This window comes from Dendrobium catenatum, unplaced genomic scaffold (genome assembly GCF_001605985.2).
Source record: "Dendrobium catenatum unplaced genomic scaffold, ASM160598v2 fragScaff_scaffold_231, whole genome shotgun sequence".
In the NCBI taxonomy this organism is placed as follows: Eukaryota; Viridiplantae; Streptophyta; class Magnoliopsida; order Asparagales; family Orchidaceae; genus Dendrobium; species Dendrobium catenatum.
Window position 1 is genome coordinate 10,433,679 of NW_021318693.1, and position 15,440 is coordinate 10,449,118.

The 15,440-nt window shown below is 35.8% G+C and overlaps 2 protein-coding genes across 5 annotated transcripts in view; one reads left to right on the forward strand and one right to left on the reverse strand.

The window, feature by feature from the left end:
- LOC110109393 (DExH-box ATP-dependent RNA helicase DExH1) overlaps positions 1 to 2,763 on the forward strand; it is a 75,455-nt gene extending 72,692 nt beyond the window's left edge. For 2 of the 4 annotated variants that reach the window (XM_020840453.2, XM_020840451.2), the window contains 2 exons: positions 689 to 907; positions 1,031 to 1,294. In XM_020840453.2, the coding sequence (XP_020696112.1) occupies positions 689 to 820 (132 nt within the window). In that variant the 3' untranslated portion in view covers positions 821 to 907; positions 1,031 to 1,294. Of the gene's footprint in view, positions 1 to 688; positions 908 to 1,030; positions 1,295 to 2,496 lie in introns of those variants that run through there. The other 2 variants (XM_020840452.2, XM_028693169.1) reach the window with 2 other exon arrangements.
- A 2,676-nt stretch (positions 2,764 to 5,439) lies between these two features.
- On the reverse strand, positions 5,440 to 11,402 carry LOC110109388 (long-chain-alcohol oxidase FAO2). The gene is made up of 3 exons (XM_020840444.2): positions 11,045 to 11,402; positions 9,515 to 9,787; positions 5,440 to 7,301 (listed from the first exon to the last, which is right to left on the reverse strand). The coding sequence occupies exons 1-3, from the start codon at positions 11,288 to 11,290 to the stop codon at positions 5,577 to 5,579; spliced, it is 2,244 nt and encodes a 747-aa protein (XP_020696103.1). The 5' UTR covers positions 11,291 to 11,402; the 3' UTR covers positions 5,440 to 5,576.
- Positions 11,403 to 15,440: the final 4,038 nt, after the last annotated feature.

A 15,440-nucleotide genomic window follows, 5' to 3' on the forward strand; every position in this document is an offset into this window, starting at 1 on the left:
ACAGCAGCCAACAGAGGAAAAACAAGGAAATCAGAGAGAAACTTGAGAGAAAACACTCCAAAATACTTGATATTAATGGTAGATGCAAGAAAAACAATAAAGATACAAGAGATCCTCTATTCGAGAGGAGGATCACACTCTCCCAATCTCTAGATAACAATTTAGAGCCCTCACCACAAGAGAAACCCAAGAGAACTTTCAGAAATTTCACATTCCCTAGCCCTAGCTTTTCCCCCTTAATGCATGAAATTCAAAATTAATACAAAAGGACCTAATTTCCCTTGCCGCCCCCCCTTTTGGCAAAATTGAACCGGCCCAAGTGACTGGGCCGGCTGGACCGGTCCATAGAGGACCGGTCTAACAGTATCAACCCAGTTAAATATCACTGTAAATTTTATTGTTCTTTTAACCCTTATTATAGGCATGGTCGTTGCAAAATATAATCGGAGTTCATTGTCAGTCAAATAAATTGCGTTCAATCATGAAGACAATTGCAAAGGTGCTTTTACCTCAATTTGTGTTTAGTTATCATAAATCACAAACAGAGGCGTTGATATTATCAAAGCTCCCTGCCACAAATTTCTCATAATCATGTTTGCTTCTGTACTTTGTAAATATTTAAGTGATTAATCTATCTCATGCTCCTACAATATCATCTGAACTTTCTTTAATTGTCTTTTCATATCAGAGATTGAGAGGGGAACTTGATAGGCTTTTGCTAAGGAAAATTGAAGAGCCTGGCCTTGATATGAATGTGGAAGGACGAGGAGTTGTGGATGCCGCTATGGAGTTGTTGCACAGTCAAAATATTTACAATTGACTTAATTGTCTGTCTTTAAGGAATTTTTCATAACTTGACACTCAATTTTCCAGCCGAGTAAACTCCTGTATTCGTTGGTTGAGAGAGGTATCATCTATTTAGTGAATTTGACACACAATGTATTAAAAGATTGTCATAATTTTTCGATAAATTTTATGCTAGTTGTTGACCATCTAACACAAGTCTTGACTTTCCACTTTTGTTTTTCAGGATTTGAGACCTGATAGCGTGTGCCAATCCCACGTAGTGGGGTAAAGGCTTATTTTCAAGCTGCTAGAATTTGATGTTAGTTTTTTCTTAGCTTATAAAAATCATGTTATTACAAGTTTTTTCACCATTGGAAGTACTTTTGGTGAGTACTATTAGAAAATAATAATAATGCTCTCAATGCCATTTGCTTAATGTATTAGATAAGTGCAAAGCATGTTATTTTGTGAATATTATCAAGTATTTATAGTCATATTGTTTGCCTCAGTTAGCTTTTATATTAAAGTAATTCATGTAAGTTATGCAAATGTTATGAAAGAAATTTTGGTAAAATGTTCTAATTTCTTGCAATATTTGCTACTATATTGCTTTTTGTTTAAAGTCGAGTTGATCTAAAATTTGAGAAATGTCAATCCTTTTATGTTAGATTTTTTAGTATTTGTAATTAATGTATTGTTATTTATGATTTAATTGTAATTGATGATAAGTGCTATAATTTTATCCTTACTATTTGGTTAACCAATGCCTGCATCTGATATTTCTCAAGATTTTTTTTATCTAAATTTGATGAGAATTGTTGCCCTTTATGTGCTTTTCTTCGTGAGTAAATTTGTTCTTCTCTGTTATTTTTATTATATAGGAAATGGTAAAGGTTGACCAATGAAGGCTGCGTAAGATTTTAATACATTTACGAATAAAAATAAGTCAAAACTTTCTAGAGAAGGTTTCTCACTAAATACATATCTCTATTTTGTGAATGCAAAAATCTAGAAAAATTTTTGAAAATTGGACTGGACTGAACCGGCCAGTTCAATGGTTCTCTGGTTAGTTTGATGAACTAATAAAATCGTTGAATCAGTTAATAAAACAAAGTAGAGTTAGAATATACGTAGCTCATTTTGATTTTTTGTTGGGAGTTTTGATTATCAACTAAAATATTTTGTGTTCGAATCTTACGCATGTAATGTGTGTATGAATTTGCTCAATTGGTTTAAGGCTTCGCTTGGGACGGTTTTCTTTCTGCTTCTTAAATCAGCTTCATAGTATAAATAATTTAATTTTTGTATTAGGAAGTTTGAAAAGGCAGAAAGAAAGCCGTCCCAAATGAAGCCTACATGTCCCTTCAAAAAAATAAAGTTAGGTTTCGTTTGGGATGGCTTTATTCTTGCTTAATGCGGATTTTTAGTATAAAAAATAATTTTGTTTTAACTAAGAAAGTCGTCTCAAACGAAGCCTCAGAACGGTAGCTGATAACAAAATGAAAGATGGCATGAGGAAAAAATTGCTTACGTTAATGTTTGCCATTAATGCTAGATTTTTTGTTAGGATGAAATCATTTCTTCAGCTGAATCTTCACCTATATCCTGACACAATTTGTTTCCAAGTTTATTTCATTGAAAATCATCAGTCCACATCTGAATCCTTATATATACCTCTTTTCACTGATGAAATTCATGTTTATGCTGCAGGTGGTTATGGGCAAATTATTAGGTCCGGTCACCGGACTTAAAAATAGGTCCATACATCCAATTAAACTTGCCACGATACCTGTGCTTGACTATGTTTTAGGTACGCTTTGACTGCACTTTACATGCGCTTTGACTGTGCTTTACCTACACTTTACATGTGCTTTACCTACGCTTTTGACGTGTTTAACTTAAAATAATATTTTATTAGCATTCGGACCTATCTCTAGGTCCGGTAACCGAACCTAATAATTTGCTGGTGGTTATGTACATTAGTTTTTCTTATTATTTATATGATTTTCTTTCTTATGAATAAATATGCTTAAATTCATATACATATTAGTCTTTCATGTTGAATTGTTAATGATTCTCCAGGAAGGGATACTACAGACCAATCTCAAACACCTAGAATTCAGTTTTGTTTGACATAATTTTTTTACTTTACTTTTTTTTTTAAATAATGTTTTAGCATAAAAATTCTTAGTTCAAAATAAATTTTACACTAAAAATTTATTTTAGAAAGCAATAAGAAAGTTATTTGAAAGGCTTCTCTTGGTATAGCTTTTTTATTGTTTTCTAAAATAATTTTTTAGTATAAAAATTTTTAATTTAGAAGATTTTTGTACTGAAAGATTATGTTTGATAACATTTTCCAAGCAAATCAGTATATGATATTTTATACCATTTACTTCAACTTTGGAGCTGCACTTTTATATCATAAAAATGTAGTGTCATTTATCTTGTTATTTGAAATATTTACTTCAACAGAGCCCTACATTGGGTACCCATATCTACCTTCACCCATGTACCCATCTATACCCATTGGGTATGGGTGGGTATGGGTACGCCCATGATCTTGTGGGTGAGTACTCAACATCCGGGGATAAATCAATTTTCATTGCTAATAAGCGTATATCTTGTATTACTGCAATCTTCACTACGTAGTGTGCAGCATATAATCATATTGCGACTATGGTAAATAATGATATGCGGCTTGAAAGTTTGTAATCAGAGCAAATGGCAACAAGCCTCAAGGCTATCACTCTGTGACAGATTGTGTTCAAAAAATATGGAAAGTGGGTGGGTTGAGTAAAGCATAGGTGCCCAATGGGTATCCAATCAGGACCCCATGTAGGGCTTTGATGGCAAAGAGTCAATTTGATATATATTTATCACGTTTTGTACATGTTTCTTATTGCTTTTTTAAAGTAATTTTTTAGTATAATTTTTTTTAATGCTAGAAAGCTGTTTTAGAAATAGTAAGAAAAATATCTCAATTGAAGCTTTGACATTGTTTGGGATAACTTTGTTACTGCTTTCTAAAATATTTTTTTAATATAAAAATTTAACATTTTAAATATTTTTATTCTAAAAATTTATTTTAGAAAGAAAGTAGTAAAAAAAACTTTCCAAAGAAATTTTTAGATTTTATTTGGGACGGTTTTTATGTTGCTTCTTAAAATAGTTTTGTAGTATAAAAAATTTTAATTTTTGTATTAAAAAGTTACTTCATGAAGCAATAAAAAATCCATTTCAAAGAAAGCCTAAGGCTTCCTTTGAGATGACTTTTTGTTACTTTTTAAAAAAGAATTTTAGTACAAAAATTTTAAAATTATGTTTTAAGATGTAATAAAAAAATCAAGGGTTTTTTTATAATTTCTCTTTTGGATAGTTTTGAGGTGTAAGGTAATTTTAGTGTGTTTTAACAAATTAATGTTATGGCATCTAAAAAAAAAATCTTAGAAGTTTCAATACATATCATCAAAATAAATCATATTTATAAATTTACAAATCATTAAAAAATAAACTAAAAATTTTATATGTTTGTTGGGTATTTAATCAGATTAAAAACATTTAAAATTTTATTATGAATTTTAATATTTTAATGAGAATTTTTGGAATAAAAATAGGAGAATGCTAATTTTAAAAGAAAATAAAATTTAAAGTGTTAATTATGTTGACTTTCGAGCTTCATATGATGAGCAAAAATGACCAAATGCTTTTTAATGTCGCACTAAAAAAAAATGTGTCGAGTACTGATTCTTTTTAAATAATATTATGTCTGAATATCGTCACACAAAATATATTATGTGCCTAAAATTTTTAAATTTGTATATTTAAAAAATAGGATAGTTATAAATCACCTAACCATCCTAATATGTTTTACATCATAATATTATTTCACCGCAATCTATAGGACTGCAAGTGAATCAAACGTTAGACGAGATATTCCTTGCTCGGTTTGATTAAAATTCATTTGTGATCGTTTAACTAACTAAACGAACAACTTGAACAACATTTTTAAGACTCGATCCTTAAATAAACAAGCTTGAACACTAATGTGTTCGGTTCATTTATGTTCACAAGTAACATCATTTGTAGCTCGTGAACAAGGTCAATAAGAAGCTCGATTCGTGTTCGATTTAAAACTCGTGAATAAGTTCGATAAATATATTAATATAGATTAATAATATTTTCATTTTAAATAAACATTTGCTTTTATTAGAAATTTTATTTCAATTTATTTTATACTTTCAATAGAATGAATTTATTCATGAACAATAGACATTTCACATTTATCAATGTTTGCTAGATTGTTTGTTTAAGATGTTCATGAACAAATATAAAATGAATCATAAATCCTTTGTTTGTGAACGAGCTTATTTGGTAGTTTGGAAATACTAGGTATGTATATATTCATGATTCTGCTCATTTGACAGTTCAATAATAATCATTAGATTTGTTCATGAACGTCCTTGTTTGCCACTGTAAAAAATTTGCTCAATATGCTCACGAACATAGCTTGTTGAAGCTTGTTTGTTTAAAGCTCAATAAACACTAAACAAACTGAGCATGAGCCAAATATGAACATCATTAATTTAAACAAACCAAACATGAATACAAACAATAAAGCTTAAATCAAACACGAATTGAATTTGAATAAGCTAAGAAATTGATAATTTTATTTCATATATCACATAAAAATCAGTAGACAACATAACTGTAGCATCTTCAAAGATATTAGCATGATGCATTGATCAAAGTCTCATAGAGGATCTTCATCAGATTGCTCCATTTTCATGTCAATATTTGCTCAAATAATCTGAAATTCCTTTGGCGATGCAGTACGCAGTAGTCTGTATGGTGATCATCGGATTCACTCCCACCGCAGTAGGAAGAAGACTCCCATCACAGACGAAGAGGCCCTCCGCCTCCCAACTCTCCCCTCTCTCATCAACTCCACCCTCTTCTTCACTCACTCCCATCCTGCAGCTCCCCATTTGATGCGCAGAGCAGTACATTGTCCACATCTCTGCTTTAGATTGTGGTCCTTCGTTCGCACATACATCATCCAAGAACTCCTGAAGCTCTTCCTCACTGATCCCTGAACACTTCAATCTTTGTCCGTCGCTCCGATGCGTCCCGACCTCCACCGCGCCTGCGGCGACCAGAATCCTCAACGCCTTCCTCAAACCTACTGTTATCTCCTCCTTGTCGCGAGGATCGAACCGATACTTAATCCTCCCTTCCTCCTGCACGGTTCCCGAACCTCGGTCTCGCACGAGAGCAAACAGGTGGGCCGTGCGGCCGTACTTCACCATTCTCTCCTTCATGTCAAGGCCGGAGATCCATGGGACAAGTGTAGAGAAGGCGGACGGGCCCATTGCCGGAGTTTCGATGATCACCCTACTACCCTTTGTCTTGTGCATGGATGTGATGATGCCTCCGTCAAACTTCTTTCCTTTGAGGTCGTGAACTGATTCCGGAAAATAACCCCAAACTAAGCCAACTGGATGAAGATGTAGATTCTTTCCTATGTTAGGGTTCTGAAGCCCGCTTGCAATCATAAGAGGAGGCGTTTGGAGAGACCCGCAAGCCGAAACTGCCACCTTGGCTTGGATTCTGATACTATTGATGATATTCTTGCTTGAAGATCTGGCTATCAGTCCCAAACATTTGTTCTTCTTCTTACTCTCAGCTGACTTATTATTTTCAAATATAAATTTCTCAGCTTTGCAACCAGTTAATATCACGGCACCATTGTTCACAGAATCAACAAGCCACGTCGTATCAGTTCCACGCTTGTCGCCGCTGTTGCATCCATAGCCGCAAGTACCACAAAAGTGACTGTCCGATGAATTTCGAGCCACATAATCCACCTCAAGGCCAAGCTTTTGACATCCTTTTCGAAGAACTTTGTTCTGAAATCCTTCTTCTGTGCAATTCTCAGTAATTCCAATTCTTTCACAGACTTTGTTCATTGCTGAGTGGTAGTCCGGACTCTGAAAGATGGGTAATTTGTGTTCTTGCGCCCATTCATTGAGGACATGATCTGGTGTCTTGATGCAGGCTGACCAGTTTACAGCTGAGCCTCCTCCAACAGTTGAGCCAGATAAAATCATTATATTCGTATTGAGAGTCGCAAGAGTTCCTCCAGATTCATACATTTGATCCATAGAAGGGGCTTCTAAATTGGTGTAGTCTTCAGAAGTGAAGTAGTTGCCTTTCTCGACGACAATAACTTTGTAGCCCGAGGTAGCCAGAACGGCGGCAGCAACTCCGCCACCACAGCCAGAGCCGACGATGACTGCATCACATTTTACTACATGTTGTTTTTGGAGAGGGTCAGTTACCACTTCTAAGCCCTTTTCAGTGAGAGAAGTGATTAACGTTGAATCATTAAGATATGCAGTTTCTACAATTCCCTTATCAAGAGGTCTTTCTTTTTGTGACTTTTGCGGTTTTTCATCAACCGAGGTGCTGTATCCAATTGCTTTCCATGATGGATTCTCTGAATCTTCATTAGTCTAAAGATATTGAGAGGACAAACATAAGAAGAACAATTTTTCAGAAGTTTTGGAACAAATCAACAAACTTTAATTTTCCTATGAACTAAAGAAATAACTATGTTTTAATTATCAGATAAGTAGATTTCCATTTATATTGGCTTAACATTGTAGAAGACAGACCATACATTGACAGGAGCTTCATGCAAGGTATTTTTCTTTTTTAATTTGCTCAGCATTTGTAATTATCAATTTACATGCAAGTCATCATAGTATATAATTTTGAATATCAATTGTACAAAACATGCAACATTGGTTTAGGTTGCGCATAACATTAAAATATCAGTAGATCAAACAAATGATAAAAACCCATTTACATAATGTCATTCAAACATATTTGAAATTTTCTTTTAGTTTTTTCAATAAGCAAGTCATCTTATAGAATTTTCCTTTAAGTTTGAGGGGGACTTTTCTATCACAATATAAGCTCAATGCATTCCTCCAGTTCAACCATTCAACTTTAATTCTGCTAATAATATCCACATCTATTTCACCATCACTCTGAATAATAGACCCAAGATATCTAAAATGTGTGATCTTAGTAATGACTTGATTGCTCAAAATCACAATTTCCCCACTAGATCTATTACTATTAAAATTATACTTCATATATTCAGTTTTAGATCTACTCAAACAAAACCTTTAGCTCTAAGGTTGACCTCCATAATTCAAGTATACCTTCAGCTCCCTCTCTAGTCTTTTCAACAAGAAAAATATCTTCAGCAAAAAACATACACTAGGGTACAACCTCTTGCAAATGTCTAGCAGTGGCGGAACCACTTTAGGCTTAGGGGGGGGGGGGGGGGGGGGAATTGGGGGGGGGCACCCCCCCCCCCCCTAAAAAAACCCTTCTAAAAAATGACTTTTGCCCATCCTAAAAAATTCTTTTGTCCTAACTTATCCTAAAATGTCTATATATTTCTTCAAATTTAGTTCTAATATTTTATTTCATGTTTTTCATGATAATTTAATTACACTTTTTTTTCTTGCTTAATTTTTTTAAATAACTTATATATTGTACTTGCCCCCCCTCAAAATTGAAGCTGGTTCCGCCCCTAATGTCTAGTGATAACATCTATGACTAAAGCAAAAAGATATGAGCTTAAGGCTGATCCTTAATGTAATCCAATAGAATTAGGAAAATACTTGGTAAAACCACCTTGTATTTGAACACAAGTAACAGCTCCTACATACATATCCTTAATGATTTGAATATAGTTATTAACATCTTTCTTTTCTAGAGTTCTCCATAGCATTTCTCATATGCTTTCTCTAAATCAATTAATATCGTATGAAGATCCTCCTTATTCTCTCTATACTTCTCCATCAAACCTCTTAATAAATGTATAGCTTCCATAGTACACCTACCCAATATGAATTCAAATTTATTTTGAGAAACATTAGTATCACGTCGTAACATATGCTTCATAACTCTCCCATAGTTTTAAAGTATGGCACATTAATTTAATTCATCTATAATTCGCACAATCTTGTGCATCACCTTTATTCTTAAAAATAGGAATCACCACACTTATTCTCCACTCATTTGGCATCTTTTTTGTCTTCAAAATAATATTAAAAAATTTAGTAAGCTAAGAAATTCCTTCATCTTCTAAGCATTTCCACACCTCTATTGGAATATCATAAGGTCCAACAGGACTTTCCACACTTCATTTTTTTTAAAGTATCTCTAATCTTAGTTTTACTAATACACTGATAAAAACAATTTTTTTTTTTTAATTCCGAAGTATATAATTTTTTAGTTTTTTATTAATCATGTTTTCTTAGTAGTCTATTTTGATTTCTTTTCTATTATTTGTCTTGAGAGGCTTGGGGTATCTTTTGTTCTTTTTTTTTTCTTGTATCAGGGTGTTCTTGGGTTATGGGAAGAGCAGCTCAGTGTCCTTTATTGAACATCATGATTGTGATTTCTTTTTTACTGGATGAAATCCTCTCTCTTCTCCTATAGATTTACTAACTTAAATCGACATTATAAATTTTCATATTATCTTATTGTTCTGTTTAATCTCTTTTGCGGCTACTTCAGAGTTTAATATATGAGTTGATGTTTCCCTCTCATAAAATTTATTATACGCTATTTTTAACATAGATCTCAATTGAAGTATCAATACATGTGTCATTTCTAGAGATACAAAATCTAAAGGAAAAATTACCATAGAGTAGAATATGTAGTTGCAAAATAACTTCACCATCAGAAATACCATCCTCAAAGGTATGTAAACTCTCTCCCTGCTCCATTTGTTGAGGACCTCTTCCCTCTTTTCTATCGTCATATCTGAGAATTTGTTGATGAAGGGGAATCTTTGGCAAAAACTCGAAGAACCGCAAAGTAGAAGTGTACCAAGCCTGAATGCCAATATCCAAAGAACAACTCTAATTAGAAGAGCAGCCTCCTTCTGGCTTCTCTGCAGCATGAGGTCTGCAACCTGTTCAAGAAGAGTGACAAATAATATGGAAACGTTGATGAAATGCAAGAAATCAGAGTACATGGAATTTTTTTTTTAAACACGAATATATTAGAATTGAAAAAGAAAGATACACGGAGAGATACAAGCTTGTGGGGGAAAAACTTCACTCTTGAGAGACAAAAGGGGAGGGAAAGAACTAGAAAAGCACCCCAAAATAAGCCGCAACCGGAAACAAAAAGAAAGAAACCCCTCAAGTGAGGAGGACCCCTTTATTGATTTGTATTACGCAAAAAAACCCAATACAAAATAAAGAAAAAAGGTCACTCATTAAGCACTTGAGGGGAAAGTCCCCGCTTGTGAAATCTGTAGAAATCTTCTTCCTCTTCCTCGGGGAGGTGGGCAAAGCACTTAAAGGTCCAAGTCGGTGGAGCTCTCTGTCTAAACGAGATTTGAAGCCTTTTGGTATGGATGATTGATTTAAACAGTATATTCTAACCAGATTTTTGGATTTAAGAGAAGAGAAGCTAAACTAAAGGGCAAGTGTATCTTCATCAAATAGCAGTATTCATTAAAGAAAACATGAATATAGCAAAGACAAAGAACTGGGGATTAGTGTAAGATAATTCAGATTAAAGAAAAACAAAAAAATCATCATCATCATTGCTTTATCCTAACTATTGGGGTAATTTTAATATTTCGAAGTTAGTGATAGAACTGCTGAATAGCTTTTTATTAGTGGCTCCCTAACGAATATTTATCTGAGAAAAGAAGCAAAAGCCTAACAAAGAACACTCAAAAAATTAAGGAAGAGGGTCCCCTCACATACATAATGATCGAAAGGAATTTAAGTTTGTACTTTCATCCTCAGCAAAATTTGCATTAAAAGTCATCTTTTCCTTGTATGGTACAATAATTACTTCAAATATCTCAATATCCTTTCTACAGTACTGTGGTAAAATAGCATAAAATCAAGTAAAAAATTTAAATAATAATCAAAGGAAACTAAGTTTCTACTTTATATCTCTCCAACATAAAAAAAAACACACATTTTTCTCTGAATAGAGCGAAAATCCCTTCAAATATCTCAGCTTCATCTCAATTTTCTTCCCCAGAGTACAGAAAGATTATTTCTTTAATCAAAATAGGGGAAATTTCATAAGTTGAAACAAGAAAGATCGAAGTAACACAGATTCAAAGCAGTAGCTAAACAAACAAGAACTAAAACAACAAAACAGAAAAATCAGATCAGAAAAGAGAAGAGAAGATCAAACTAGCCTCATCTGGAATAGGGTATTGAGACCCAGAAGCCATAAAGAAGTCTCTAAGATCCTTGCTTGGTGGGTCCTCCTTGCCATTGCTCAGGTTGACTTCCTCTAAGTAAAGAGAAGGAATAAAAGCCTCGCACATGGCAGTGAGGACTTTCATCTGAGAAGAAGAGAAGCCATGGCTGTACCTTTCCTTCTTCCTCCCACCTCTCAGAAGAGGATGACCCTGCTTGCTTTCCTTCTTCTGTTCTTCCATCTCGACCTCAGAACGAAAAAAGAGGCTCTTTGAGCTTTTTTATAAGCTCCCCGTGGAATGGTTGGAAGTAGTAAAGCCGGCATTGCATTTTTCTTTTCTGCTACAAGCCTACAACTAACGATCGAGGGTTTTGCATATTGGCACAATCACTTGTGTTATTTACGTATTTGGTAAAAGTAATAAAATTTAATTTACATTTATATCAGACAGGGTATTTTTAAAAAATGAGCTGGATTAATATGACAATCTAAAAAAGTATATATATATATATATTTTTAAATTAAAAAAGCTAGTTATTACATTCTTACAAAATTTTTAAATATATATATATATATATATAGTCACACTCACACACACACTCTCTTTATTAAATTTAAATGAGATTTTGACTCTTAACATGACACAATAGTAAAAAACTATTTATGTAGTCGACCCCACGTAGTGTAATAAAAGCTTCATATTATTGTTATTGTAGAAAAAATTTTATGTAGGTCATAATAATGATTTATCAATATTTGATGAAATTAAGGCGCTTGCTTGGAATCCTAGTAGAATTGCATGAAGGTATAAAGTATTCTATATTAATGGATATATTTTTCACACATAAGCTCATGATGATAATAAGAAAATTCAAAATTATGGTATTGTTAACACTACAGATATTGTATATTTTAATTATTTTGGCTGAATAAATAATATTATTGAGATCAATTATTCTAAATTATTTTGAGTCGTGTTATTCAAATGTTATTAGGTTGATAGTGTTATTGGTATAAAACTTGATCAACTTTAATATAATTTAGTTGTCTTATATTTGATTCATACTAGAAAAAAGTTATAATATGATAGTTTATTTTCTCTTCACAAATGGAGATTATTGTATACATTCAAGATCTTAGAGTGAAGTCCCTAGGAGTAGTGCAATGCAACACCCAACAACTAGCGTCGTGACAAGGTTCTTGACTCTGTCTTCTCTCCCTCCTCTATCTTCCTCCATTAGCTCTCGAGCCCTCCAACCCCCCTTCAAAAACAATCACGCGATCCCTTCTTCCCCCTCAAATCAGCCAACTGAACCTTCCCCCTCTTCCAAACAGCTGGCCGAAATTCCTTGTTTCCCCATACAATCGAACCACCTCCCCTCTCTTCCATTCCCACTCACCTGCTAGCCCACCCTTCCTCTCCTTCCATGGCCGACCAACCCAACTTTTTTGCCTCTTGGTATTCCCTCCTCCTTTTCCTCTTCCCATTTATTTCCCCAAGGGCTGATGTCTATTCTTATTCCCCTCTCTATTAGCTCCACTTTAATAGTTTAATTATTGCATTTTTTTCTCCTTCCCCATTAATTCCTAATTGTTGTTGTCTTTTCCCCTTCCCCATTAATTCCTAATGGCTCCTGCCATTTTGTATCCCCCCATTAAATCCTAATGGCTGTTGTCTTTTCTCATTCCCTCCATGAATTCTTACACTAATTGCTAACCCTTCATCTTCCCCACTGATTCCTAATAGCTACCACCTTCCCCTTATCCATTAAATCCCTAATGGTTATTTCCCCTCCCCCCCATTAACTCCCTACTAGCTCCTGCTATTTCCTCTTTTCCCCATTAATTCCTCATACTCACGACGAGCAGAAGTCTGGCAACGAGTAGAGATTCACCGTCGGGTAGAAGTCCGATGAAAGTTTGGTGACGTGTGGAGATTCAGCATCGGGTAGAAGTAGGAGGAAAGTCTGGTGACGGGTGAAGTTGTTATCCATTTACTTTCTTGCTATTTGTCATGCATTGCTTGTGATCTTCCAAAACTCTCTAAAGCTTGGATTTCCTTCTTCTATAGAATCTGCCTCTACTAATTTTTGCCCTGATACATCATAAAAAATTTTATTAATCGGGCATGAATCTCAAGGCAAAATCAAGTTAGAAACTTCCAAAATTAAAATTGGGACCATCCGAACTCCAATTTTAACAAACTTATAGTCAAACTGAATGTCTCAAAAATACAAACCCAACGACACCAAATTCAAGTCAATATGAGTCCAAATAGGTTCAAATCAATGACCAATAGCACTGTTGGAAGGTTGAAACCACAATTTGGATTGCCAAATGATTTCCAAATGTGACATGCTTATATTACAAACAAATCTAACACCTCGACGAGACAAATTCAACGAGCCCAAAATCGCAAAATTATGATATCAATAAGACATTAAAAGGCCTAGTAAATGGACCACATCAAGGGATTCAACATTGGTCGTTCATCCAAATCACTCCCAACTTATCCTTGATCTTCCATCTTTTTACAAGCCATGCCTCTCTAAAAAATCTATAAATAGGACCTCTACTTCTCATGAAAAGGGGACCTCAAGCAAGAAATCAAGAGAGAGATCAGAGATCGTTCTTTCCTCCTCACTCCTCCTTGACCACTACCTGGACTTCTGCCATACCACCGCACGACGCCAAAGTTCTGTCATACCACCACCTGACATAAGAGTTCTGCAGGGCCATTACCTAACACCAGACTTCTATAAGGACCACCGCTTGACTCCACACTTCCGCCGGACCACCGCCTAACATCGGACTTCCGTCAAGACCACTACCTTCACCGGAGTTCTACTGAACCAACACCAGACGCCGAAGTTCCACCGGACCACCGCCTAACACCGAAATTCCATGAGGACCATCTTCTGACACCAAAAATTTCATCAGGACCACTGCTTAATGTTGGACTTCTGTCGTACCCCTGCCTGACACTGAAGTTCTGCCATACCACAACCTTACGCAGGAGTTCCGCCGGACCACCGCCTGACGCTGGACTTCCGTCAGGACCACCGCTTGATGCATGACTTCTATCGTACCACTGTCTGACACTTGAATTCTATCAGGACCACCGCCTGATGCAGAACTTCCGTCGGACCACCGTCCAACGCAGGAGTTCTACCAGACCACCGCATGATGCTAAACTTCCGTCAGGACCAACTTCGGATGCCAGAGTTCCGCCGCACCATCGTCTGACATTGGAGTTCTGACGGACCACCGCCTAATAGCGGAGTTCTGCTAGACCACTGTATAACACTGGAGTTCCACCAGACCACCGCCTGACTCTGGAGTTCTGCCAAACCATCGTCAGACCTCTCTTGATGAAGGACTTCTGCTAGACCACCGCCCGACATCGGAGTTTTACCAGACCTCCACCTGACGTAGGAGTTTCGCCGGACCACCGCCTGACACTGGACTACCGTTAAGACCAGTGCCTACACTAGACTTCTACTGGACCACTTCCCAACATCGAAGTTTCTCCAGACCACTACTTGACACCAGACCTCCGTTAGGACCACCGCCTGGTGTAAGACTTCTTCCGCACCACCGCCCGACGCTGGAGTTCTGCCGGACCACCGCTTGGCACCGAACTTCCATCAGGACCACCACCAAATGAATGACTTTTGTCAGACCATCTCTCAATGTCATAGTTCGATCATAGCACCACCTAATGCTAGATTTTGCCAAATCACCTCCTGACACTGGTTTTCTTCCAAACCACCGTTGGACCACCAACTAAGGCCTAAACTTTTGCCAGACCACCGATAGAAGTCAGAGTTCCACCAGACCACCGCCTTATAATAACGGTCTTTCTAACCCCTATCTCTTGCCGACTATTGTCATGACCCAACCCGACCGGGACGGATCCCGCTCGCATCAGGTTGTGGCCAAACTCAAACTGACTGAACTGATTCCAGGATCTGGCTTTGGAATTTGGTTCAGAACTTTCTTCCAAACATTACACACAGAAACAGACACACAGAGCTACTAAACATCAAAATACAGCGGAACCAATCATCTATCTTGTTCATATACAAATATAGCTCATGGCTTTCAGACAAAAAGAAAAAATAGAGCAGAAAAGTCATTACTGTACAAAAAAATCAAAAGTACAAAATACCTATAATAGATCAGACTCTGAACTCCTAGTCCAAGACTTCCTTCCCTTTCCCAGAACCTGAAAACCACGTAGAAAATAAGGATGAGCTACAACAGCTTAGCAAAACATCAAACCTCCAATCCAAATCCTCAGAGTCCACATCAAACACATCGGACAGAAATCCATACAAAATCAGAATACAGAACTGACAGAGAAAAATAGAACGAATCAAATCATAACA